At 33.9% G+C, this 23,996-nt stretch overlaps 2 protein-coding genes across 6 annotated transcripts in view; one reads left to right on the top strand and one right to left on the bottom strand.

Moving 5' to 3' along the window:
• The window catches only part of LOC106619181 (uncharacterized), a 42,139-nt gene extending 37,102 nt beyond the window's left edge, over positions 1-5,037 (top strand). For both annotated transcript variants that reach the window (XM_014237181.3, XM_014237180.3), the window contains exons 2-3: positions 3,395-3,746; positions 3,845-5,037. In XM_014237181.3, coding sequence (XP_014092656.1) covers positions 3,396-3,746; positions 3,845-4,081 — 588 coding nt within the window. In that variant the 5' untranslated portion in view covers position 3,395 and the 3' untranslated portion in view covers positions 4,082-5,037. The remainder of the gene's footprint in view (positions 1-3,394; positions 3,747-3,844) is intronic.
• Positions 5,038-7,666: 2,629 nt separating this feature from the next.
• On the bottom strand, positions 7,667-23,682 carry Ubr1 (Ubr1 ubiquitin ligase). 4 transcript variants are annotated; one of them, XM_070110222.1, is made up of 11 exons: positions 23,598-23,682; positions 20,995-21,758; positions 18,383-18,400; positions 17,012-17,080; positions 16,287-16,621; positions 12,174-13,652; positions 11,445-12,106; positions 11,272-11,383; positions 11,073-11,201; positions 9,628-10,999; positions 7,667-9,560 (listed from the first exon to the last, which is right to left on the bottom strand). In XM_070110222.1, exons 2-11 carry the CDS (start codon positions 21,167-21,169, stop codon positions 8,389-8,391), a joined length of 5,523 nt encoding a protein of 1,840 aa, XP_069966323.1. In that variant the 5' UTR covers positions 21,170-21,758; positions 23,598-23,682; the 3' UTR covers positions 7,667-8,388. The 4 variants fall into 4 exon arrangements, with proteins under 4 accessions (XP_069966323.1, XP_069966322.1, XP_069966324.1 ...); XM_070110221.1 differs by lacking the exon at positions 23,598-23,682 and adding an exon at positions 23,217-23,541; XM_070110223.1 differs by lacking the exon at positions 23,598-23,682 and adding an exon at positions 23,253-23,541.
• Between the last annotated feature and the right edge of the window lie 314 nt (positions 23,683-23,996).

Here is a 23,996-nt window from a genome sequence, read left to right as displayed (position 1 = left end):
TTATTATCATTTGATGCAAAAATTTCAAATGAAATTATTTTCAAATGTTTTTGAAAACAAGGTGAAATGTGAAAAATGCAAATGCAAGACCTTCGTTGACATAACAAGTCATTGCGCATGCATACAACAAATAAGTGCAGCTGCATCAATATATGTATGCCTTTGCCTACAAATATACACATATACATATATATATATATATATATATATACATATGTGCATGCAAATATTAACTGTGTACACTTGATTATTGTTTATCTGATTATTTTCTCAAAACAACAATTCTCACGCAAATTGCAAAAAATGCATCTCACACTCACATTATTTTACATTGAAGCATATGTACATACATGTGTGTATGTACGTGTACGCGTTGTCTCACATTTATTTTTTCATATCGCAAAATTAACTTAAATACCTGTTAATTGCAATTAAAGCAAAGGTGAATGACTTGAATTTACATTCAATTACTGCTCTTTTATATAATTTTTTTTTGTTGGTATATTTAGATAAGCGCTTGCGAGTCCTTTCAACTATAACAGAGCCTCCTCCAAAGCTAACGTTATAAAGGAAGCCAATGTTTCTTCTAGCGTTTGCTGTGCTGCCTCAAAAACCGAAAAGTGATTTAACTCTCGGCATATATGATCTGATCAAAATTGACACGGACTGACACTTATTTTAATATGAATCTTCAAACTATGATTCAGCATGTCAGCATTGACATGCTTCATATCCAAAACATTAACCAAAATGCGTTTGGTCGATCAATAAATGATATTAAGATCCTCTGCTATTTCTCTAATGCCAACATGACGCTTTTCTTGCGCTGTTTCTTTAACTGCTTTCGATGATATCGTCCGATCGATGACGACTCGCATGAGACAAGTTTTCGGTGACTTCACGACCTTCTCTGACTGCTTTATGCCCTTAACATACTTTAGTTGGCGATGACGTAGACTCCCCTAAACACTTCTGCAACATTTTGATCGATTCCGTAGCCGTGATACAAGAATTTCAAGCAAAGCCGTTTCATTTCTTTATTTATGGTAAAAATCACCAAGTTTTTCACTTCGTAAACTAACAGCTGCCAAACCCAAACTAATTGACATATGAAGTTCAAACTTCACACGAAAAAAAGGAAAGAAAAAATTTTAATTCGGTTTGCGCAATTTAAAGAGCCAGTCCGAGTTGGATTTTTTAAGATGGTCAATCAGAGTTAAAATCATTTGAAATCCGCAATATAAGGATTATAGCCATGCTGTTATCTGATACTAAACTGGTCTCTAGATTTATGAAATAAAATATAATAAAATAAGAGATAAAAAAAGCTTTATTTCACCCAAAAGTATATATCTACGTAATATCCCAACAAATACGTTACTGTAAAGATTTACAAATTTTACAATGGCACGTGTGCGGCACTACAGATACATTACTTAAGATTTCTATTGTAATGCATACAGGTGCTTCACTTGCTAAACAAACATTTATTGAAAATAATATTTTGCCAACTTATTTCCTGTACTTATTTGCAATATTTTGTAACTATTTACACTATATATATATTTTGCACTACGGTAAAAACAATAACATAGGTGTGGAGAAAAATACAAATAAACCTTATGAAGTAGGATAGAAATGACACTGTGGCGTATAAGTAACCTCAAATATGCACCCAGATAAGGTTGGCAAATAAAGACTTAGCAATATTAACACCACATTTAAGTTGGCTTTTGCCGTAAACAAATAAGTTGATTGTTTTTTAGCAGATACAACTAAAACGCCGCAAAAAAACACATTTCAAGTGCCAAGTTATTTGAAAAATGTACATAAATACACAGATAAACAGAAAAACAGTACACCAACAACTACAATAGGCACGAGTTATATGATGTACTCAAAACAATAGAAAAATAATAATATTAGTTAAAGGTGAAAAATATCAATAAAATGTGCGAAGTGCGGTGGCAAAATAAGTAGAAGTTATTTGTTTCTGCAAACTATTATATAAAACTCAATGACTATTATAAATATTTAATTATTATTTACCGTTACTAAATATAACTGGTATTGATCTCAAATATCTACCCACTTTCTTAAAGAATTTATTCACAAAAGCTTCACATAAACTCGTAGATAATAAAAACACGGGTTTTTGCTGACGTTTTTACTAATTCTTGACATTATTCGGAATCCAAGCAATTATATTTATAGCTGATAAAACCAGACAATAAAGAACATAGAAACATAAATTTGGGCTGCTCAAATAATAGCTCATTTGGCCCCCTTTGGCTTACGATAACTTCACCGTGACTCTATTTGGCACCTTCACTTTAGACTTGTATTAACCTAGGACAACTCCGGCTGGTTCAGTAAAGCAAAATGAAAATAGAAAGGTTATGTACTACAAATGCCGAGGTAAAAACGCATAAGCACTGTAGTGTAATATTGTAAAACAGTGCTGAAGCCTTTGAAAATGGTAAAATATTTTTAAAAAAATCAATATACTATGAAACTCATTTAAAAAAAAAGATAATATAAAGAAAACAACATGAAGGGAAAAATAATTAATTTATTATACTGACCGTCTTATGTACTAAACATACTGTGATTTTTGTAATATAAAATATTTATTTTTAAACCATATTTTGACTTAATATCGGAAAATTTTCAATCGTAAATTCTCACTCAAAATATCTGCTTTTTTAAAAGTGTCTTCTTTCTTTTAAAAGTTTCTTCGTTCTTTATTTTCTGATTATAGTTATATAAAAAAAGGTACATTACTATATTAAGTTTTATTAGAAAATGCTAAAAACGGTCCCATTAAACGATTTAAAGCTGCTGCTTTTATTTCGTCTACCTGTTTTTTCGTAGTAGCAGCTGTTCTCAAAAATTTTGAGGTTATGTGAAAAAGGTGTTAAATCATGGTGAGATTCTAGATCAAAGCTCGCAACCACCTGACCTGGCTTTCAATATTATTATTACTTCCCGAAGATGAAAGAGAACGAGATTAGTACAATAGGAAAACTTTTGAAAACGATATATAATTATATTGCGCGGTTTCAAGTCTTCACGAAGACGTTATGTAATGTCGAAAATCTGTATGACGAATCAAAATTCGATTAAAACTAAACAGAAAGAGTTTCAGAAAATACCAACATACACAATTGAATCGGTACTAAACTAGTTTTAAGCCTTCTTGAACTATCAGACGGAAGGTGAATTAACATAGTTTGGATTCTATTCTTACTGACTTCTTGTAAGCAATATCAACATACTGAAATGAGCTTTTATAAAATTTAAATTAATATTTTGCATATTTCTACATTAAATCTATAATTGAAATATTAATATGATTACTTAATTGATTTAATTTTTTATAATTTTTTGACAGAATGGCTTTGCATGCACACAGCATTAATACGGTGCGTTCGACCACCAGCTTGAGCAACATGATCAACAGCAACAACAATGATCTGGCCAACGGCAACAACGATCGACGTCATATTGTTGACATTCTAGTTGGTGTTGTTGCGGTGCCGGTGCTAATACTTTTTGCCCTGCAGTTGGAAAAGAATTTACAAAATATGACCAACAGTCCGTGGTTGGTATTTGTACTGGGTGTGGGTCTGCTGATGGTAATCATGATCATTATCGGTTATGTAACACATCGCTTGAGCGTCTGCTGTTGGACGGGACCGATCGATGAGTTGGGCAATCGCACGGATGGACGCGGTATATCACATGTGAGTAGTAATTAGAAGTTTTCTGCTTCTCTGAGTTTGAATGTAAGAAAAATAATTTTTACTCTCTTTCTATCTCTTCCTCTCTCCACTGCCAACAGATCAACACACAAAATGATATATTGCGCATCATGGACAGCTTGCCGCCCAGTTATGATACTGTGGTGAAGCATGAAATTCCGCCACCACCCTACGATTGTGTCATTGTCAATATGGAGCAGTGCAAGGAGCCGCAAGCGCAACAGACTGTGAACACTGTAGCTACTACAAGCAACTCTGCCACGGAGGCTAGTGCCAAACCGTCGTCAGCAACTAACGCAGCTGTGCTACATATTTAAGTCGAGTTGCCAGTTCTACAAGTTTTTTTCAATATGGCGCTCTTACAGAACGGCTAACAATTAGCTTTATGGAGAGAGAAATCAAATAGATCGACACATTTGCAGCAAAATTGAAATAAGCAGACAATATAATAGCAATAAATAAATTTACTAGATGAGGGAGTTAACCCCAATGGGCCAAACACCAAAAAGCATAACGTGGACTGCCAGCATGTTTTTAAAATTTCCAATTTAATACTTTACAAACTCTTTATTAAACGCTTTTCATAACCGTTCATTTGCACGAAAGGTAGATTATTGCTGAGAAATCTATACACATACCCACACACGCCTTTTTGCCTGCTTGTTAACCCTTTCTTAACTTTTATTGAACTGTGGCCTTTTAAATGCAATATTTTTCCATCGAACAGATTTTAAAAAATCTGCAACTGATGCGTATTTAAACTGTACTTCGGACTTTAAACTTAGCTGAGCTATACAATATGAAATATTGTAATAACTTTTAATCAAATACCTATTTACAGTATAATAATTATAAGGTTATCGTTTCTTTTTTTATACAAAATAAACTAGTTTTCAAAGAAAACTTATGATTTATATTTTTCATAAAATTTTGCCCAAAAATTTTATATTACCACTTAAAAATATTTTAAAACATAAATTAACAAAAAACAAAAAACATTAGACTAAGTTCATTGCGTTTCATTGTAAATATCCCTCAACAGCATCTAGTCGGAAGTACTTCTTATTTATCTTTAAATCATTGGCTAATAAATATTTTTAAGCAACGAAAACCAGCATTTAAAATGTAATGATGATTTATCAGCGCAGGACTTATAGTAAATATGTATAAGCTAATGTGTAAAACGATAAAAGTATAATGAGAAATATGCATTAAGTAAGGAAAATAAAATAAAGCAATTGAAAATAAATAATAAAAAATTAAAAATCCAAAAATCCAAAAATAATTTATCGATTTCTCTCTACTAGTATTCTCACGCAAAACTCAGTATGGTTGTCTTTTGCGAAAGTAAAGGTTATTAATGGATATTCTGATAGTTTTTACATTAGGATAGGTGAAATTGTTTTTACTGACCACATCAGGAAGTTGGTCAAACCATTATACTACGAATGACAAAAAGAAATTTAATTACGGCTGCTCCGAAGCTATAATATCCTTCACAGTTGCATTTCTTATAACTACTATATTTCTTATAACTCTGAAAACTTAAGCGACCAATTGTTCATGTGCATCTAACGGAAAATGCTTTGCTCTTTCTTTATAGGCATGTTCTTTCTTATAAATAACCTTCAAATCGAATTAAGATTACTTTATAAGAAAAAATAGAGCTTTTATTCTGTTCGTAAGGAAGCTTTATGCTCTAGTGATTCGAGATCGTATCAACTCAGATCCATAGCATAAAAGTCAAATTGTAAAAAACTATATATTATATATAAGATATTACGGAACATACAAGTCTGCCCCAGAACAAAATCTCATAGACAAACTTTACTGTTCAGTAAACGAAAAAGTTGGATATTTTCCCCTAGTTAAAATATAATAAAATATAAGAACCTAAATATCTTCTAGAATAATACTCGGAAAGCTAGAAACCTTTTCAAACATTTTGAAAGACCTCGAGGACAGATTTCATTAACCAATATTCGGAATGACTAATCTTTAACTGACCAATTTTTAAAATACCCATACAATAGGGATCTTGAAAGTGTTGTCTTTGAAATCATTTAGGTCCAAAACAAGATTTGTTTCTACAGCTTTGGATGACAGGAGAAACGAGGGATATAGGGTAAAGAGAAAACAATTCCAGATCTAGTAAAAATAAATCCATTTGTTTGCAATAGATAGCTTTAGTAATCCGTATCACACATCGTATAAATGCGATCTTGTTACGCTATATGGCATTAGAAAGATAAGGTTTCGTACTAAAAAACGAGCCCTTTTTCTAACAGTTTTGTGATTGCTTGACTCAATATTGTTTGACCATACGTCGGAGATGGACACCAGCAAAGAGTGAATACGCCATATTTTACAGTTTTTCTTCGATAAAGACGAAAACCTATGCCAAATGACTGAAAATGTGAGTAGTGTTTATGGTATTAATATTGTAACAGCCAATCATGCACAATTTAGATTTTGTCGATTTCGTTTCGGTAATTTTGATGTCAAAGAGACACCGAAAATATTGCAAAAATAATGGAAATCGTCGACTTCGATCCAGGAGCTAAATATTGTATATAAACCCTATTTTAAATAAAGATGAATAAAAAAGAAGCTTAATGTATGAGTACCATGAGAGTTAAGGCGAACCGAAATCGAATATCTGCTGAATCGCAACAAACTCGTTTCTTTGTGAAGCCGATGATAATTGATGATGAAAAGTCGATCACTTACGATAACGTCAAGCGAAAACGGACATGGACGAAGCTCCTACAATTACAACGCCTGAAGGAAACAATCGGCCAAGACAGGAAGTGAATCACACATCAATACTCGCCGGAAGCTCCGGACGCTTTTTATGCAGCACCTTATAGTCTGGACCTGGCACCAAGTGATTACTACCCAGTCTTGTTTACGGCGAATGATTTTGCTGTTGAAAAATTCGCCTCAAGAGAAGGTTGTGAAAATTGAAGAGTCCCAGTTTTTTTGCCTATCGGGACGGGTGTTTTGATGAGAATGAGAAAATACATAAGTTCATGATGTCATGAACGAAAATAGCACATTTATTGTAAAAGTTGTGTCGCAATATTATCTCTATCAGTCTTAGTTTTAGCCCAATGGTTTGTTAATGGTAGTTTTTTTCTATGCTTTTTTCGAGTTTACTCTTTAGTTACAATGGCTCTGTGAATAGCAATATCAGTTGGCATAAGAAATTTGATGATAAAATATAGAAAAGAAAAAAATCATATGGTTTAATTTTAAAAATTGTAAACTAGAGTAGAGCAACGGTATATATCACGGAGAAAAACTTCGAAAATCGTGTTTCTACTGAAGTGGCAGTGGTTATTGCTAGTGGACAAATATTCAAAAGTAACTGTTTCAAAATTAGCCGTACACACAACAAATGCATCACAAAATAACTAATCGGGTTCCACAGTAGAACACCACACAGGGAGCCTCAAATTTCAGAATAAAACGAAAATTTCGTTTATAATTCGCCAAAGAATATAAAAGAGGAAATGGATATTTGCAAATAATTTCCAAATATTTTTTGAGCATCCAATTTTAAATTAGAGTTTTACTGTCGATCGTATGATGATCTTGGCTTCTTAAAACTGAATTTTAATTCCAAAATATTTAAAAAATATTTTATTTTCATGGTACAAATGAAAAATTGTGTGAACTACACTTAAGCTCACCGTCGAAAATAAAATTTTATTTTTATTGGTTGTTTACGAGTAGATTTAAAAATCATCGGGGTAAACAGATAAGACTCGATAGTAGTATGGCTGGCTGCGTAAATCAACGCAAATTGAATATGTTAGTAAAAATTATAATTCAGAAAAAAAAAAAATTGTACATTCCTCCCACTCCTCACTGCACGTCCAAATCATGTAAACAATTGATTTTGCTTTGTTTTTTGATTTATTTAAATTTTTCGTTTCTTCAATTGTTTGTCGTTATAGTTAAATTATAATTAATAACATTTTTTGTTTTTGTAAATAGTAGTATTGCATATAGAGCGAAAGTTCTAACGAGTGCCAGAAAAGTACTGTGTGCAGTTAGGTTTTTATTTTGCCTATTCAAGTTGTTCGTTTATACCAAACTTCTTAATTTTTTGTTTTTTTTTTTCTGTAGATGCGTTAAACAGTCACAGTTAATGTTTATAGAATATATGTATGTATGTTATGTTATGTATTTATGTATACGTTGTGTGTATCTTGAAAAGCGTTGCGATTTTATCTTATTCACTACCAACTAAACTGCCCCACGGGGTATTTTTATATTTTTGGCTAACAGACACTTCAGCTCTCAGCTGCATTTATTATAATTAGTTTATAATAAATTAAATTAAATAAAAAAATATTTCTTTACAAAATGAAAAAGGCAAACCTATACAACCGTAGCGGGAATGAAATTTCAATGTTTTCTTCCCTCTATTTCTAAATTAGTACTAGACAAAAGAAGTCACGCTAAAATATTCCCGATAAGGTTGATTGCTTTAGCGCGCACACACATAAATCACATATGTAATAAGTCGCCAACTTGCTCACGCCGTTCCGGTTGCGCTTCAGTGTCCAGCGCATCATATCTGGTACAACTTTTGTGTTGGCCGCGACCAAAAAGACTACATGTGATGCCACTGTGTTGCCACAACGGACGTATTATCATTGAGTCGGGCGATTTCCTCATGCAGTGTGTGACTCAGCCAATTTAGTTGTATTTTGCTATAGCGCAACGGACATAAGCGCAACGGATTGCCACGTCTTAAGCCCTGATCAGTCTCGCCATATTGATCCAGATATGGTGGATACACAAAGCAACCCTTATTACGACCCAAATACACAATTTGACAATCGCGTATGCGTAGAAAAACGCAAATTTCTGCAGCGCAAGAATTGGCATGATAAGTGCAAGCGCCCACATTTCGACCTTCCAACTCCGGTTGACAGCAGAATGATTGTGCACATATTATTTTGCCGCATATCAAGCACATCGTTGGGGTTTTCATCTCTTCACGCTTATTATTCGGACAAATGAAGTCCGAAACACTGTTTATAAGATCGCTAAAATCTTCGGGTAGATCTACTAATCTTGGCACAGGTTGAGTGCAGGGCACTAAATCGAAATTACGGCCGCAGCGTTTCTTCAATGTTGTCACGTCACAGTACACCAAATCGGGATGGGTGGCAAATATCTCTAATATGGATGCATAGCAGCCGGCACTGTCGAAATATGCCGCCAGTCCGGTTTCCAAGCCTAAATATTTACACATATTTTCATATGTGTCACTATATTCGGTAAGAAATTCATCGGGAAATTCCACTTCGGTGACAAAGTGAAAGAACAAACAACAACAACGTAAATATTCACTCATTTGCTGTTTGATGTGAGCATACAGTGCGGCGATAGTGCCCAAATCGCACGCTACCTTAAATTCATTATCAGCATTATATTCATGCATCGATACTTCGATATCGGGATTGATTTCTGTTGACTGTGTTTCCTGTAATAATGCCTCTTCGGATTTTGCTGGCGCTTGTGATTGTGACTGAGCCTGTGTTTGTTGTTGCATATATGCGTGCGCTTGTTGGCGAGCAACAAAATTATATTTACGATAAAATTCTGCTATGTTGTCGCGTATTTTTTGTGGTAACTGTTTTATTTCCTGGTCGTAGTCTTCGTCGACATCCATGTCTGGTGGTTGGAAGAGCACAATTGCCTTCACCATATTAGCGAGAAAGAATAACTGCACTGCATAGAAGTCCAGCATGCTGCCATTGACCACAACAGATTTGTCTGTAGTAATAAATATGGTAGAAAACAAGTTTTACGACAAATTCAAATCACAAAAATAAATACTTACGCGAAGAGGAGAAAAGTATATTCGGCACCATGCATATCATTTGCACCATCATGCTGAAAGGTCGCCATTCCAAAACACAGCTGCCCTTTTGCTTGAAAACTGTGTCCAATAACTCGGCCACAGCGGGTTTCAGATTTGTTACATCGGTGTGTGTCAAGTTCGTGCCATATAAGCATGACGCACGCACCAACCCACTAATGCAACTCTTTTGTCGTATGGACATTTCACTCTTAAACGGTTTAGCCACCGCACGATGGTGAACTTCCAGCGCCCGCACTGTATAGATACAAGTATGTATCAGCCACAAGAAGCCATCCTTCTCAGACTCGTCAAAATCAGTTGGCGCATGTTGCCGAATCGATTTGATATAGCGTTGGGCAAAAGTTATCCAGCTAGCCGGTAGTTCTAACTTATCAATGGGTTGTGCGATACGCTCGAACTGTGCGATATTGGCGTACAAATTAGCGCGCGACAATATTGTGTCTGTCGGTGGTAAAACACGATCGAAATTGCCCTCAATTGGGGGTAAAATCAATTCATCACCTAATGTTTTCATAACCTCAATCCACATATCGATGGGGAATAAATCCTCGCCTTTATGAATAACCAATGGCATTGAGTACTTGGATAGCGGTGCACTCAGTGGCAACACTGAGTTACTTAGGCAACGACAATATGGACACTGAAATTCAGTGTTTTGTGATGCTTGTGGAAACGGTTGACGATTGCGATGTGGCCTTCGTTGTTCTTTTGTCTCTTCGTTAGTATAGTATTCTTGCCAACAGTTAATGTGCATCACATGACCACAGCTGCTTGTGTGTACTGAGCATGCATTTTTTGCATCGGGTGGCAATACTTTCGATTTCTGTACGAAAGCCGAATATACGAGTGTCGGTCCGTCCTTACTTACGGTGCAGTCCTCAAAACAGAGTATACATTTGAAACTCTGCTCTTCTGGCTGCTGCAAGCGTCGCTCCACGCCCAAGCAAGCCTGTGAATTGTATGCTACAGCACCTTCTTCGTCCATATTCGAAACATCTTCTTGCCATTCCATTGCTGTTGTTGTATCACGACTACCGGTCGCTTGTACATTAGCGCTGGCAAACATTTCTGCATTCGATTTCATGAAATTATTTTGGGCATTTTGCATTTGTGCCATTATTTTAGCGCGACGTTCGGCAGCCAGACGTGCACGTTCCTCCTTCTCTTGCTTCTCCTTTTCAGCAGCGGTGAGTGGTCGTGATATTTCGACTGCTTCACCACCTTCTGCCAACATTGTACTGAGGTCATCTGCTTCGTTAGCTTTGCCTTTGGCCTGCAGCTCTTTGAATTTCTGTATTGTCCAGAGTATGAAATCGCGATGAGCCTCAACCTAAAAGCAGACAACGTATATCACAGTATTCGGGAAAAATATTTCAAGTGCATATAGTAGCAACAGTACTTACCCGAGAACTACGCGACAGTTCTTCTAATTTATTTAGCATATTATATTTTTGTGACTGCTCGTAGAATGAAAGAAATGGATAATAGCCCGATTGTTCCTCTTGCAAACCATAACCGATTAGAAAAAGTACCTGTAAACAATAGTTGTGTGAAGTGTAGTCATTATTAAGCAAAAGCATATATTTTAGTAGATTAACTTACCTCCTGTAAATGATTTTCCGCAAAACTATTTGAGGTTAGATCGATTGCACGATCTAACACAGTTGTTAATATCGTCATCATAACGTCACATTGTAACAGATTAGCAATAGAGCTGTCAGAATATATACATACATAAGTATTTTCTAAACGTATCGCGTATCGTACCAACTTACACAAATCCATCGGTCAACTTGGGCAGCTTGGGGGGTGGGCAACAAACGAGTTCGTTTTTATTCTTACGACGCAGACGTTGTGTCTCCTCCGATTTGGACTTTTCTTCCTTGGTGTAATGATAGAAATACATATTATAATTATCATACAAATCTTCTTTGAGCTGGTAAACGCCTCTAGCGTCTGACTTCTGTGGTTTTTTGAAAACTGCCACAGTATCGATAACATCTTCCACGGCTGTTTCATTGAGCGCATCGGGCAGAGCGCGATTCAACTCGGAGTGTGAATATGGTCGAATACAAAGCAATTGTATTATTTCCTTTTTGGTGCGATCTTCTTCTGCCACATTCGATATACCGGGCACATAACGTTCGCCAATGATTACGATGAGTAATTCTAAAAATTCTTCAATCATCGGTAAGAGAAAGTCATCATCCACCGCTTGTGCAGTTGAATTCTTTTCATAATCCGGTTGTATCCATTTGATTAAATTGAATTTATTTAATATATGTATCAGATATTGGTTGCTTTCGATTAAAGCGGCACCAATCTGTAAGCCGATAATGTCACGATCCAACATTTCGGTGCGACAGCGTACAATACGATAGAAGTACAGCTGATGGAGCAGCGAGTAGCCATTACGACGCCACATGGCAGCATGCACCTATATTAGTTTATTTTTTGAATAATTAACACTTTTAGCACTAGCAACACTCTTTGCAAAAACTTACCTGAGCAATCATCGTTTGTGTGCATAATATTGGCTCCATAATCTCCTCGGGCGTGCGTTTGTTGCCAGCAACGGCATTATCAAAGGTCAAACCGAATGAGCCCAAGTGCAAATATATGCCAGCAAAGAAGCGGGACAATGGTAAATGTATGGAAACGGGTCGTGAAGCCACATCGTAGATTATACATTCGGCTACATGGCCGGCAACATGACGCTCTTCTCTCTTAATTGTGGTATCCACAATAAAAGTATTTGTAACGAGATAACGCATTACCATTTGATAAAGTTTAGTCAGTACAGCCAAATCAGTAGCACACCATTCTAATACTAAAGTTATAGCGGTGGCTAATTTAATATGCAAATTGAAAGCGCATTCCCATTCGGGTTCGTAGTCCATGTGCTGGCCAGTTTGACGTGTCGTCGACTCCATACCCTGCATCACGTTCAACAGCTTCAGCAACGCTTTGCAACCTTCCAGAAATCCCTCACGCAATGCATCCGTCCACACATCTGGCTTAAAGCTGAGTATATAGCGCAAATCGTATAGAATGTAAGCAGCGCGTTTAAACGGCGCATTGATGTTCTTTGAGAATTGTAAGGTTTTATTCTTGATGAAAGTCTCTATCGATGCATGATAGAATGTGTGTAGCAATTTGTGAAAAATACCCTCATTAGCCATTAGATAATGCGCTATGCTCGGCACCGTAAATAACTGTACACTCAGCGAAACGATTGAGCATGAGTGCTCGTGATCGTCACGTATGAAATCCTGCACAATCGAAGCATAATGTTTGGAGAATTCTTGCGCTAGTGCCATTTTGTTGTCATACTCCATCAGTAGGCCGGATATAAGCAGGCGATGCCAACAGGCACGTGCTGTCTTCCACAACTTCACATCATATTCGAGTATGTGTCGTATGCAATAGGGTGACTTACGATCCATTATTAGACGTGCGAATATCTTACGGAAAATGCTGTGTTTAATGAGAAACTCCTGAAACCATGTGAGCAATTGTAGTGCGAATTGTTGGCAAGCCACAGCTCGTATATTTAGCACAGAAACGCGTAGCGATTGATTAGCGCGTGAATGGGGTATAGCTGGTACTGCGGTGACTGCTTGTTTTTCGATGGCCTCTTGCAGTTGCTGACACTCACTAAAGCTATCACACTTGACAACCGCGCGACCTTCACGATCAATGCTCGCCACAATTTCCATAGCGTCCTTCTGGCGACATTTGGCAATTTTCGTCAATGTCTGTATGACCTGATCGAATGTGTGCGACTCGTCATTGTAGAGTACGGTGCAAAAGCACTCCTCTTGTCCATCGTCTGAGTCGCCGTCCAAGCATTCGAGACTTGCGTTCGGTTCGATTTCTAGGAAATTCACGCAAAATGTAAGAATCGCATTGAAGGCCAGCTCACAACGTTCCTGTATGGCGTCCGTGATGATGGTACTACTGATGGGATTCTCCTTGCCGCGCTGAAAGTGTAATGTATACATTTCAAAATATGCTTGTGACTTATTTTGTATGGGTTGGTGAAAGATCAGAGCTCGTGGTGATTTTGATGCGTTTAATGAATATAGAAAATGAAAAATGAACAAGACGTAAAATTTTATATTAGAAGTCCCACACAAGGGTTAAGCAGAAAAAATATTTCGATATTTCTGATTTTCATTGCATTTCAGCTATGATGAAAAAATATTTCACTGGCCGATATGCAGCACGGTTTGCCTTTAAGATTTTCTAGTGGTTGTGGCATCACGTTTAGTGAATTCAATGGTTGTTCTTCCACGGATTTTTCACCGAACTGATTTGTGGTTATTCTATACGATTGTTTGCTAGCATGTGCAACGAAGGATATAAAAACCATAAATAGAAGATGTTTATTTCTTTTTTGAAAAATATTGTTTATTCACATTAAATCAGTAGCAGCATAGTACATAAATTTCACATATGTAATTTATAAATTTGGATTCCACTCAAATTATAAAATATAATATGAAGTAACGTTAAAGTACGCGAAAAGCAAGTAACAGTAGTTGAAAAAATTCCGTTGTTTTTTATTGAACTTTTTACAAAAATATTTGTAAAACGACTTAAATTTTTCACTTTCAGTATCTCTCATTAACAGATAACCGTTATTTTACAGGAATAAAGAATTTTTTGTACTCTGCGAATTCTGCTACACATACTGTTTGAAAACAATTTTCAAAACTACTGTGCCGATTTTGAAAAATTCCAGAATTAATTCGATTTTACTTATAATCGAAAAATGTGTTGGCAAGGATAAGACAGCCATTTGCCAAAAATATTGCCTCGCTAGGCGACGCCAGAGTAGAGTTACAACCAAAAATCGGTTCATATTCGAAATGTGCATTATTTATGGAAATTTACTATGTAAGCCGAAGAAAAATTATTGCAAAAAAAATTGAAACGATTAAAAATAACAGTTTAGGGTCTGGCAAATTTTCGTAGTTTTAAATTCGTTTCAAGTTGATTTCAAATACATACGTACATACATACATAAGCACATACACATACCATCTGATCAAATAGGACCCGGACTGGTCCATTTAAGCTGCGCGCGCAAACCGAATCGTTAAAAAAAAAACTTTTTTATGTTCGTAAAGTTTGATCTCCACCATGTGTTAATTAAAGTGTGTTTGGCATTTAGCATTTAGTGAAGGTCATGCAGGCATCGAAAACTTGCCTCATGCCAACTCTGGTAAGGACGATAACATCGAATAAGTTAAACAGTGTTTGAAAGTCGCCGTGTTGGCATCAGAGAGATAATAGAGGATCTCAGCATGTTTTATATATCGATTCAACCATTTTGGTTAATGTTCTGGGTATGAAGCGTGTCTAGACTCGTACCAAAAGACCGAAATGTTTTACAAAAACGACGTCGAGGAAAACAAAAAAAAATATGCTTCAAAACGTAGCTGAGGACCCCATATTCATTAAACGCAGACGTGGGTTTACAAATATAATGTCAAAACTGTCCAAAAATCTAGCGGATGGCGTTCCAAAAATGAGCCGGAACCGAGAAAATTCAATTTTGCTGAGGGCACTGAAGGCCAGCTCAGCCGAGGCTTTTAAGAAGTGAATTAAGCATGAAGTGAGAAGTGATTAAGCATGAATGTATTCGCTAAGGACTATATTTTAAAAGCGATAATAAAGATTTGTATGAAAATACGTGAAAATGTAGTTTTTTTTTTTAACAATCTGGGTCAAATTTGATCATATGAAAATTTGGAGATCAGAAAGTGAATAGCAGCATTTTACAATAGCTAGGCTTTGGATATATAATATCAACAATACGACAAATATATATACAATAAAGTTAAAATTAGTAAAGAGATATTAAAATTATGATAATATCCGGAATATAATAATAAACCTAATAAATATATATGGTATTATAAATATTGGTATTAAGGGTAAATAAGTATATGTTCAAGGTATAAAACATTGATTAACTGTTTTATTTAACTATTATAAATCTTCGCAACGATGTTACGAACGTGATTTTGGAGGAGGTCGAGGTTTTGCACGATACTGTTTATTGCATGAATATGAAATATTGAACAAGACTTATATGCTTTAGGCAATTTACAATTATTTACGAACACAGTCATGCTTTTTCAAGTTTTCGCTTAATTTAATGCTTAAAAAATACAACTCAATTTTGGAATGAATGGATTTATAGTCAGACAGCTGAAATCAAATACATTTCGAATACGAAAATACATTTTTGAATTCATTAATTGTACAAAATTACAAAAGAAAAGGTGTCCGTTTCCGCGACAGTCAGGTCTACAATTCCCACAACACCCAAAAATGCGGTACTGGAATTTGGATTTTGGGTGGCCAAGGGCCATAATTTTAGCGATCTAAATCTGTTTAAATCGGTAAGTAGCAATCAACAGTCGAGTTTACTCGGATATACATCTATACTGCTAAGAACTGTTAACTCGGCCGCCTCTACCAAAATTATTTGGTGAATGTTTTTTTTTTGCATATACAACAACAAAAGGCGTAGTTGTACTTCGGAAGTTATCGATTAAGTATGAACGAATGACACAAAATGAATTTAAATGAAAGGTACTCACCAAATGCTCTTCACAATAATGATCCTTTTTCCATGCTTCCTCATCGCCACAATCACAACAGCCACCGCCGCCTGAAGTTGACATTTTATATTTGTGATAACGATGCGCCGATTGTTTAAAACAATTCACACACAACACGCAAGTGGGATCCATGCCACACTCGCGGCAACTATATGTGGGTTCGCCATTCTTGAATACTTTGCCACACACCGTGGCGGTATTGCCCTCCTGTTGCAGTTTATCGAGCACTATTGTGGGATTATCACCCAACACGAACTCCATCAGAACATTTATGATGTGCTCCTTGGCGCCAGCCTCGTTGAAGTTGATTTTTACTAAATATATGTATTTTTTTCCAAAGCAATGAACATACAGAAGAGCACAGTCGAATAAAAAAAGAGTAATGAAAAATAGATTTAGTAGAAATATAGTTGCGTGTGTTAGTGAGTAATGAAAATGGTTATTGATTATTGCTGGTTTTTGCATAGCAAGTGCATAACCACCTTTATATAATAGCCAGGCAGTGAAAATTAGTAGCGTGGCCAGTAAATTCTAAACACAATGGATGTATGCGTATTAAACTGAATATTCTCTTCCTTTTAATGAAAACGGAAAAATAATTTTGAATTACTGATTTATGTTTTTGATGATTATATTTGAATTATTGTATTTGTTCAGATGAGTGAATTTAAGTTTTGGGAAAAGTGTTGGCAAAAAAAACTTACAGGCGCCACGAGGCCGCGAGCCATCAAGCCTAGTTTGATAGTTTCTAAATGCAGAAAGTACATCTGCCCCTTGGGGAACCAAAAACACATAATAATTAACGTAAAATAAAAAATAAATAAATAAACGATATTAAAATAATAAAATTAGCGCATCAAGCAAATGTTACGGATTTAGGTGAAATGATTTTTATGTTGAGTGCGAGTATTTAATATGAACCCGCAAAAGCAAATCATATATTAGTTTATTATTAAAGCTTTCTTATGAGTAGATGTGCATGCAATAAGGCAAAAACTGCAGAAAATTTAACCGCTAAGACTTAATGAGTGTTTAATGTAGAACTACAACAAAAAAAAGTACATACAACAAAAAGTAAATGATATTATACACAGAATATATTAAGAGTACCTAACCTAAAACCAATAGCACATAGTACTTAGTCGCCTATAAGTTCTGTCTTTGTTTAAAATAGCTAAAATTGAAATTCAAACCAAACTCCATTAACTTTAAGGGACACATCTAGTGGGATCGCCTAAAAAGGTGATTTTTGCATATTTCTTTTAAAGAAAATTACTGCATGAAATGTTTTACAATTTAGCAACTGCAGTCAATGTATGAAAAATGTAGTTTTGAGAAAAATGCTTATAAAAATAAACTGATTGAACTGAACACCTACACTTTGGAAAGCTGTTACTCAGAAAATATTTGAAATAATGATTTGAAAATTTTTTAAAATTTTCAGTATGCACAATAAAGTTTGAAAGAGACCACAACTATTGTTTTAAAAATAAATACATACGCGACTCAATTTACAAATACTAAAAAGACTTCAACTCTATTGAAAACAATATTTAAAAAAAAACAAAGAATAAGAGCTTCATTTATTTATAAAAAATGTTGAATAGTGTCAGTCAGAAATCAACACTATTGATAGATTTTAGAATAATGCTCTTATGAGAAAGTAATCTCCAATAAAGTGAGATGGTTTTGATTTTAAATCATATCAAACTTATCCCCGTTGAGTATATTGTTGCCACATAATGTGGAATGGAATAGAATTTCCTAAATAATTCGTAAATATATATTCACTTGCTTTAAGGGGTTTCATCCTCTATTAAGGGTTTAATGCTACCTCCAATTGGCACAAAAGGTGGCGTAGAAATATTCTCCAGGATTAAAAAAATATTAACCTTAATTCTCATGAATCGGAACAACAGATTTCTTACCCTATAGAATGTATCGGTACTTTTTTACGGAAGACAGAACTTACAACTACATAAAGTACTATGAATGATGTATGAAATACATTTAAATGTTCAATGGACATTTCACGATAATCAGCGAAATGAATTTCGCAATGCTATTTTACTTACAGCTGGGTCTGGTAGCATCTGAAAGAAAGGGAAACAATTAATTTTAGTTTTATTCGTTTTAATACAGTGGTTATGACGATAAATTAAATATATATTTGTGGATTTAACAGAAAAAAAATCGAACAAGTTATGTTTCATGCATATATATATACATAAACACATAACCTATACTTTATGGTGATAAATCGCTTCAGCACTATGTATAGTGACTAAAAGTGAATAATTACAGAAAATGCTGATGACGTGATTATAAACAACAGTTACGCGTATAAATTATCTATATAGTTGGTAGCATTGTCTTTTTCTTGTAAGCTTATGCACTTTTGATTTTAATATAAGTAACTTATGGATATAGTACATACATACGTTTGCTATGTATTTTTGAGATAATATGTCACTTTAAATTGAAATGCCCATTCAGAAAACATAAACTCATATTGGTGTAATAAAATTTTAATTGTTTTTATCACAAAAATAATAACCGAATATTTCAAATATCATGCGATCCACAGTGCTATAATGTGCTAAATGATTAGGAAGTTGTAATATTTATACGGTTAAAAGTATAGAGACTAATACAATTTTACAACTAAGATCGCTTTAATATTACATCTAGTTGATAAATATAAATATCAATGCCTTGTACGTTTTTTGTCATGCCTCTGAACTCTAGAATATCTTATATGGAAAACAAAGCGCTACGTAGCACTTTTTTGTTATTATTCTATTTTTATTTTCATTTTTGACGATTCATCACAAAGCACTTTCGTCGCGAATCTACTCGTGCCTGCATATACTATGTAGTTAAAACCCATTCATATATAAAAAGGAAATATAATTGGAAATAAAATTCAAAACTAAATTGAATGTTACTTATGAACATTATTAAATAATCAAATGTTTTCAATAATTAATGAAAATAATCTTTAATCACTTAATTTTACATATCTGTGTTATATTAAAATACCAATGTTATTCTAAACAAGAAAAATTGTTTACTTCAGCTGCAATGCTTTGGGAAATACCCTTCACAGGTTCAAGTTTCCTTACATGAAATTGATTTTGATCGGTCAGTTTTGATGGCAGCTATATGCTAGAGGGCTCCGACCTAAACAATTTCTTCGGATATTATATTATTCTTTTGGAGAATAATCCATGCTTAATTTCGTGCTTAGTGGTCCGATATCGGTGGTTCCGACAAATGAGCAGCTTCTTGGCGAGAAAAGGACATATGAAAAATTTCAAAACGATATCGCCAACACTGAGGTACTAGTTAGAGTATATACAGATAAACAGGCGGACATACATATATTTTTTAAAGTCTTCGACGTTTCCTTCTGGGTTTTACAAACTTCATTTGAAGTCATGTGTATTAATACATTTATGTTAAACTTAATCTAAGCCAACCATATAATTTTTATAACGGTAAAGAAACAACAAATATAAAAAGCAGTTCCATTCAATTAAAAAATGTTAATTTTAATTAGACTTGCTCTACAGTTTCGTGCACTACAGCTATGTTCTCACGATTGAATGGTGTATTACTGAGAAATTTCGCACGGCAGTCAATCACCTATTGACAATTTGTTCAACTCGCATAAATACATTAACGAGATTCATATTAATTCCACGATAAATTGTCTAAATATATAATTACAATTATTGATTTGATTGAATACGCACTGCATTTAATAAAACGAAAATACTAAAACTAATCAAATTGACAAATATAATAATGAGGAATTGAGCGCTCACTATTTAGAAAAGAAACAGTATAGGAATGCTCATTATATAATATGATATAATTAGGCCTCAATACCACATCCAGATATTTTTCAACTTTTATTGTACTAATATGAACAAGAGACTATTAACAACAAAATTTTACATGAAACAAGGTAAACTAGTAAGGAAGCATAACTTATAAGCGTAACGGAATTTTATACTCCAACCATATCAGGCAAATATGTACATATACATACATATGTATGCATGTATGTATTATAAATATTTTTTAAATTATCTCAATGTATACGTCGCGCCACAATAAGAACCAAAACCTGAAAAATCTAAAAAAAAACATCGAATATAATATATATATAGATTTTAGGGTTTATGCTTTTTGTACTGTATATAACAATGATTTGCTTTATATAGTATTTTTTTCTTCTAAAAACAAATATATTTTATTGAAAATGAAGTACATGTAAATAAGAGTATAATTAGATTCAACAATACTTTTACAAGCAAACGTTAATTAAAGTATAACACCCGTAAGCGACGTGTGGAGCTAGAGTATAAAACCTCAAAAACCTCTGTAGTTATGAAAACTGACATATGTATCCACATAACTAGAATAGTATTACAATTTTAACATGTGTATGTAAATAATCAGGTAAATTGCACACGAGTGTTATCAGATCATGTTGCCATGGTCAATGTTACCAAAGCACTAAAACAACCACAACCGTCGTCGCTACCGCCATTGTCAAAGGGCAGACAAATGACAATTTTTTACTTTCAGTCACCTACTGTGTGGTCTGCTTATAATAGTAACTAATATGAATGGCTAAGCATTGCTTAATGAGAATAACAGTAAAGCATTTACTCACCTTGCTCTCTTTCATATCGGAAATGAAAATATTTCCTTGATTGTTTTTGAAAAAACTCCGTAAAATCACTATTTTTTATTGTACCAGCTTGATACTTGAGACGCCAATCTTTGAGTGGCGCATCGGCAGTGTGTGTTGGCGGTGCAACCACATCCTCCAAATCGAAACGATCCATAGAGACGCTAACGTTGCAATACTACTCCACCTACGTCGACAATGTCACTTGTCTTTAATATACACTTCTGTTTAATTCTGTGACTTTTGTGTTTATAGTGTTTTGTTTTCGTTGTTATTCCTTACTTGTATTATGTTTTGCTTTTGTTTTTGATATAGAAAACTTTATTTTGCATATTATGACACACGCATCTACTGCTGTAGTTTCACTAGCCACACGATGACAGAGATTTGCTGTGTTGAATTTGTCTCTTTCCTCTGAATATTTTATTTCGCACAAATTATTATGCTTTGCTCGGATCTTTGTATATGTATGTATTGTTTTTACTTCTTTGTTTTTTTCCTTTAATAATATTATTATATTGTAGGTGTTTATGTATTAAAGCATATGGTTATTTTGGGTCTAGAAGAATTAATTATTAAACAGGAAACAATAAAACGTCACTGGTCTCAAGAGTATCGAAGAATATAGATGCACCTCCTTTGTTTCGTTTGTGAGATTCTTGCATATACTATATGTGTGTACTTATTTGCATCTATTCCCGTTTATTTATCTTACGTTGTTAGTTGTATATTTTGATTATTGGTATCTGCAAAACAAAAAATTAACAATTAATTAAAGTTCGAACATTTTGCACAAGTTAGTATATATGTATGTATATACATAAATCTTTATATTATACATACATTTAAAAAGGTAAAGAGCAAAATTTTACATAACTTAGCAAATCAGAGATGATATTTTGGCTATCTCCGAATTGGTATTTTAACTTTATTATATTAATTCTACAATAGTGGACGCTTTATGTTAATGTATACTTATTCGAATATTAAACACTTTTCAATGAAGGTTAATGCACCACATCTACCATCTATACTTAAAAACTCTTTATCTTAAAATATTTTCATTATTTTGTAAATCACAGCTGGTGACTTCCGCAATCAATTAATTTTTGATTATGATGCATTGTAAAGCTAAAGAAGATGGTAGCGAAGAAACGTCATTGTGGGTGCGGTTATAAAAAGAAATCCTTCATCTAATCGAGTGTTATGTTTTCGTCAAAAAAAATAATTACACTTCACCATCCTTATAATTTTAAAATCTGGATTTCTTTCTTAAAAATAACTTAGCTCTATGCAAAAACAAAGCGGTTGTAGATGTAAGTGCGCAGCTCAGGGAGACACAGCCTTTATTGTTATACAATATAAAACATATATTGTTTTATATTCATGTATAGTATTAATGTAAGCTGTGATGCCTATATATGAGTACATTTGTACGACTATGGCAAAGTTCCACAAGCCAAAAAACAAGAAATAAACATTGCACATAACATACTTATTTAGTGTGCAGCACCAGCAAATGAAGGTCGTTTCATATGTGAATACTGCAAAGTAGGTATATGTTTGTTAGATATTAAAAACAACTAATGTGATTTAGTTGGAAAACTAGTTATCAGATATATACGAAATAATCAACTTTTTAAACATCTTGCTAATATTATATATATGTAGTATAAGTATACTTTTTTTCCTGAGACGCGGAAGCAAACAATACTAACAAGAGAAAACATATTTTAAGGATATGCATGTATACTTCGGCTGTAAAAATGACGTTATTTTCATGCTCCCACTCAATATTTATAGCCCCCTGCTACAACTCCATTGTTAAAAAACATCAACTTTTAATACTACTCAAAACTTCAGCGTGCAATTTGCGTCCACGTCATTTGTGCACCATTCATGCAAAAAAATTTCGAGTTTTGCGTAAATAAAATACATTGTATCTGGTTTTCAGCTAAAATAAACACTTTATGTATGCATATACATATATTTAATAGCTGTTCACTGCTCCTTCTTAAACTGACGTAAAATATTTTTGCATGCAAAGATATTTTTCCTTAGCATGATATTCTTATTTTTATGTATTTCTGCACGTATTACAAAATAAGTTATCAGCTTTGCATTTATTATTGTATAGCTTGCATAAATTTACTTATTATAGTTGGGATTTATTTGCATATGAATATTTTAAATGTATTGCGTACTTTCACGATAAGTTTGTTGCTGATTTCTTCACTCACTTTCATGTAATCACACTACAAATTTATATTTTCTTTTGAAACTCAAATTTATTCTTGTCTTCGATCTATCTTTCTTCGTGTATTTGTTTTTTATTTATTATTTCTTTGACTTCGTACTGCTATCCAATTGTACTATCTCACTCTAGCTCATATCGAAGAATTCAATACCATTTTAATTATTTGTCCTATTGTTTTTGACTATATTGTACCAATATCCAAAGCAATAATTGGAAAGACAAAAACAAATTGCATAACTCGGGTAGAAATGCAAATTAATTTTTCAAACACTAAAGATAATCAATTTAATTGGCAAGAAACTGTGAAATAACTACGTTAATTTTGTACCTGTTAATTTTACACGTGAATAAAGACTAAACAGCTGTCAGATGCGCAAGTGTTGCTGAAGCTATTTTTCCATATTCCCGTTTAGCACTCAAAACAAAGCATGTGCGAAAGAGAGAAACTAGTGATTGCGTACATGGTTGCATGTGAAAATGGTGATGCCGTCTAGAAGCAAAGTTTATTTTGCCTTCCTGAAATTTTTGAAAATTTTCTGGCATGGCCAAATTTAAGCTTTTGCAGAAGAACAGTGGGAATAAAATGCCATGAAGGACACAGATATTCGTATGTATATATGAATGAAGACCGGAGTATATGATTGATGCATATAAATTAAAAGCAATTGTTTGCATTAATTTGTTATTGATAATGAAAATATTTAGAGCAAGAGTTGAAGTATATAAT

This window comes from Bactrocera oleae, chromosome 5 (assembly GCF_042242935.1).
Source record: "Bactrocera oleae isolate idBacOlea1 chromosome 5, idBacOlea1, whole genome shotgun sequence".
Taxonomy (NCBI): domain Eukaryota; kingdom Metazoa; phylum Arthropoda; class Insecta; order Diptera; family Tephritidae; genus Bactrocera; species Bactrocera oleae.
The sequence above is the reverse complement of the archived record's forward strand: the minus strand, read 5'-3'. Positions and strand labels throughout refer to the sequence as shown.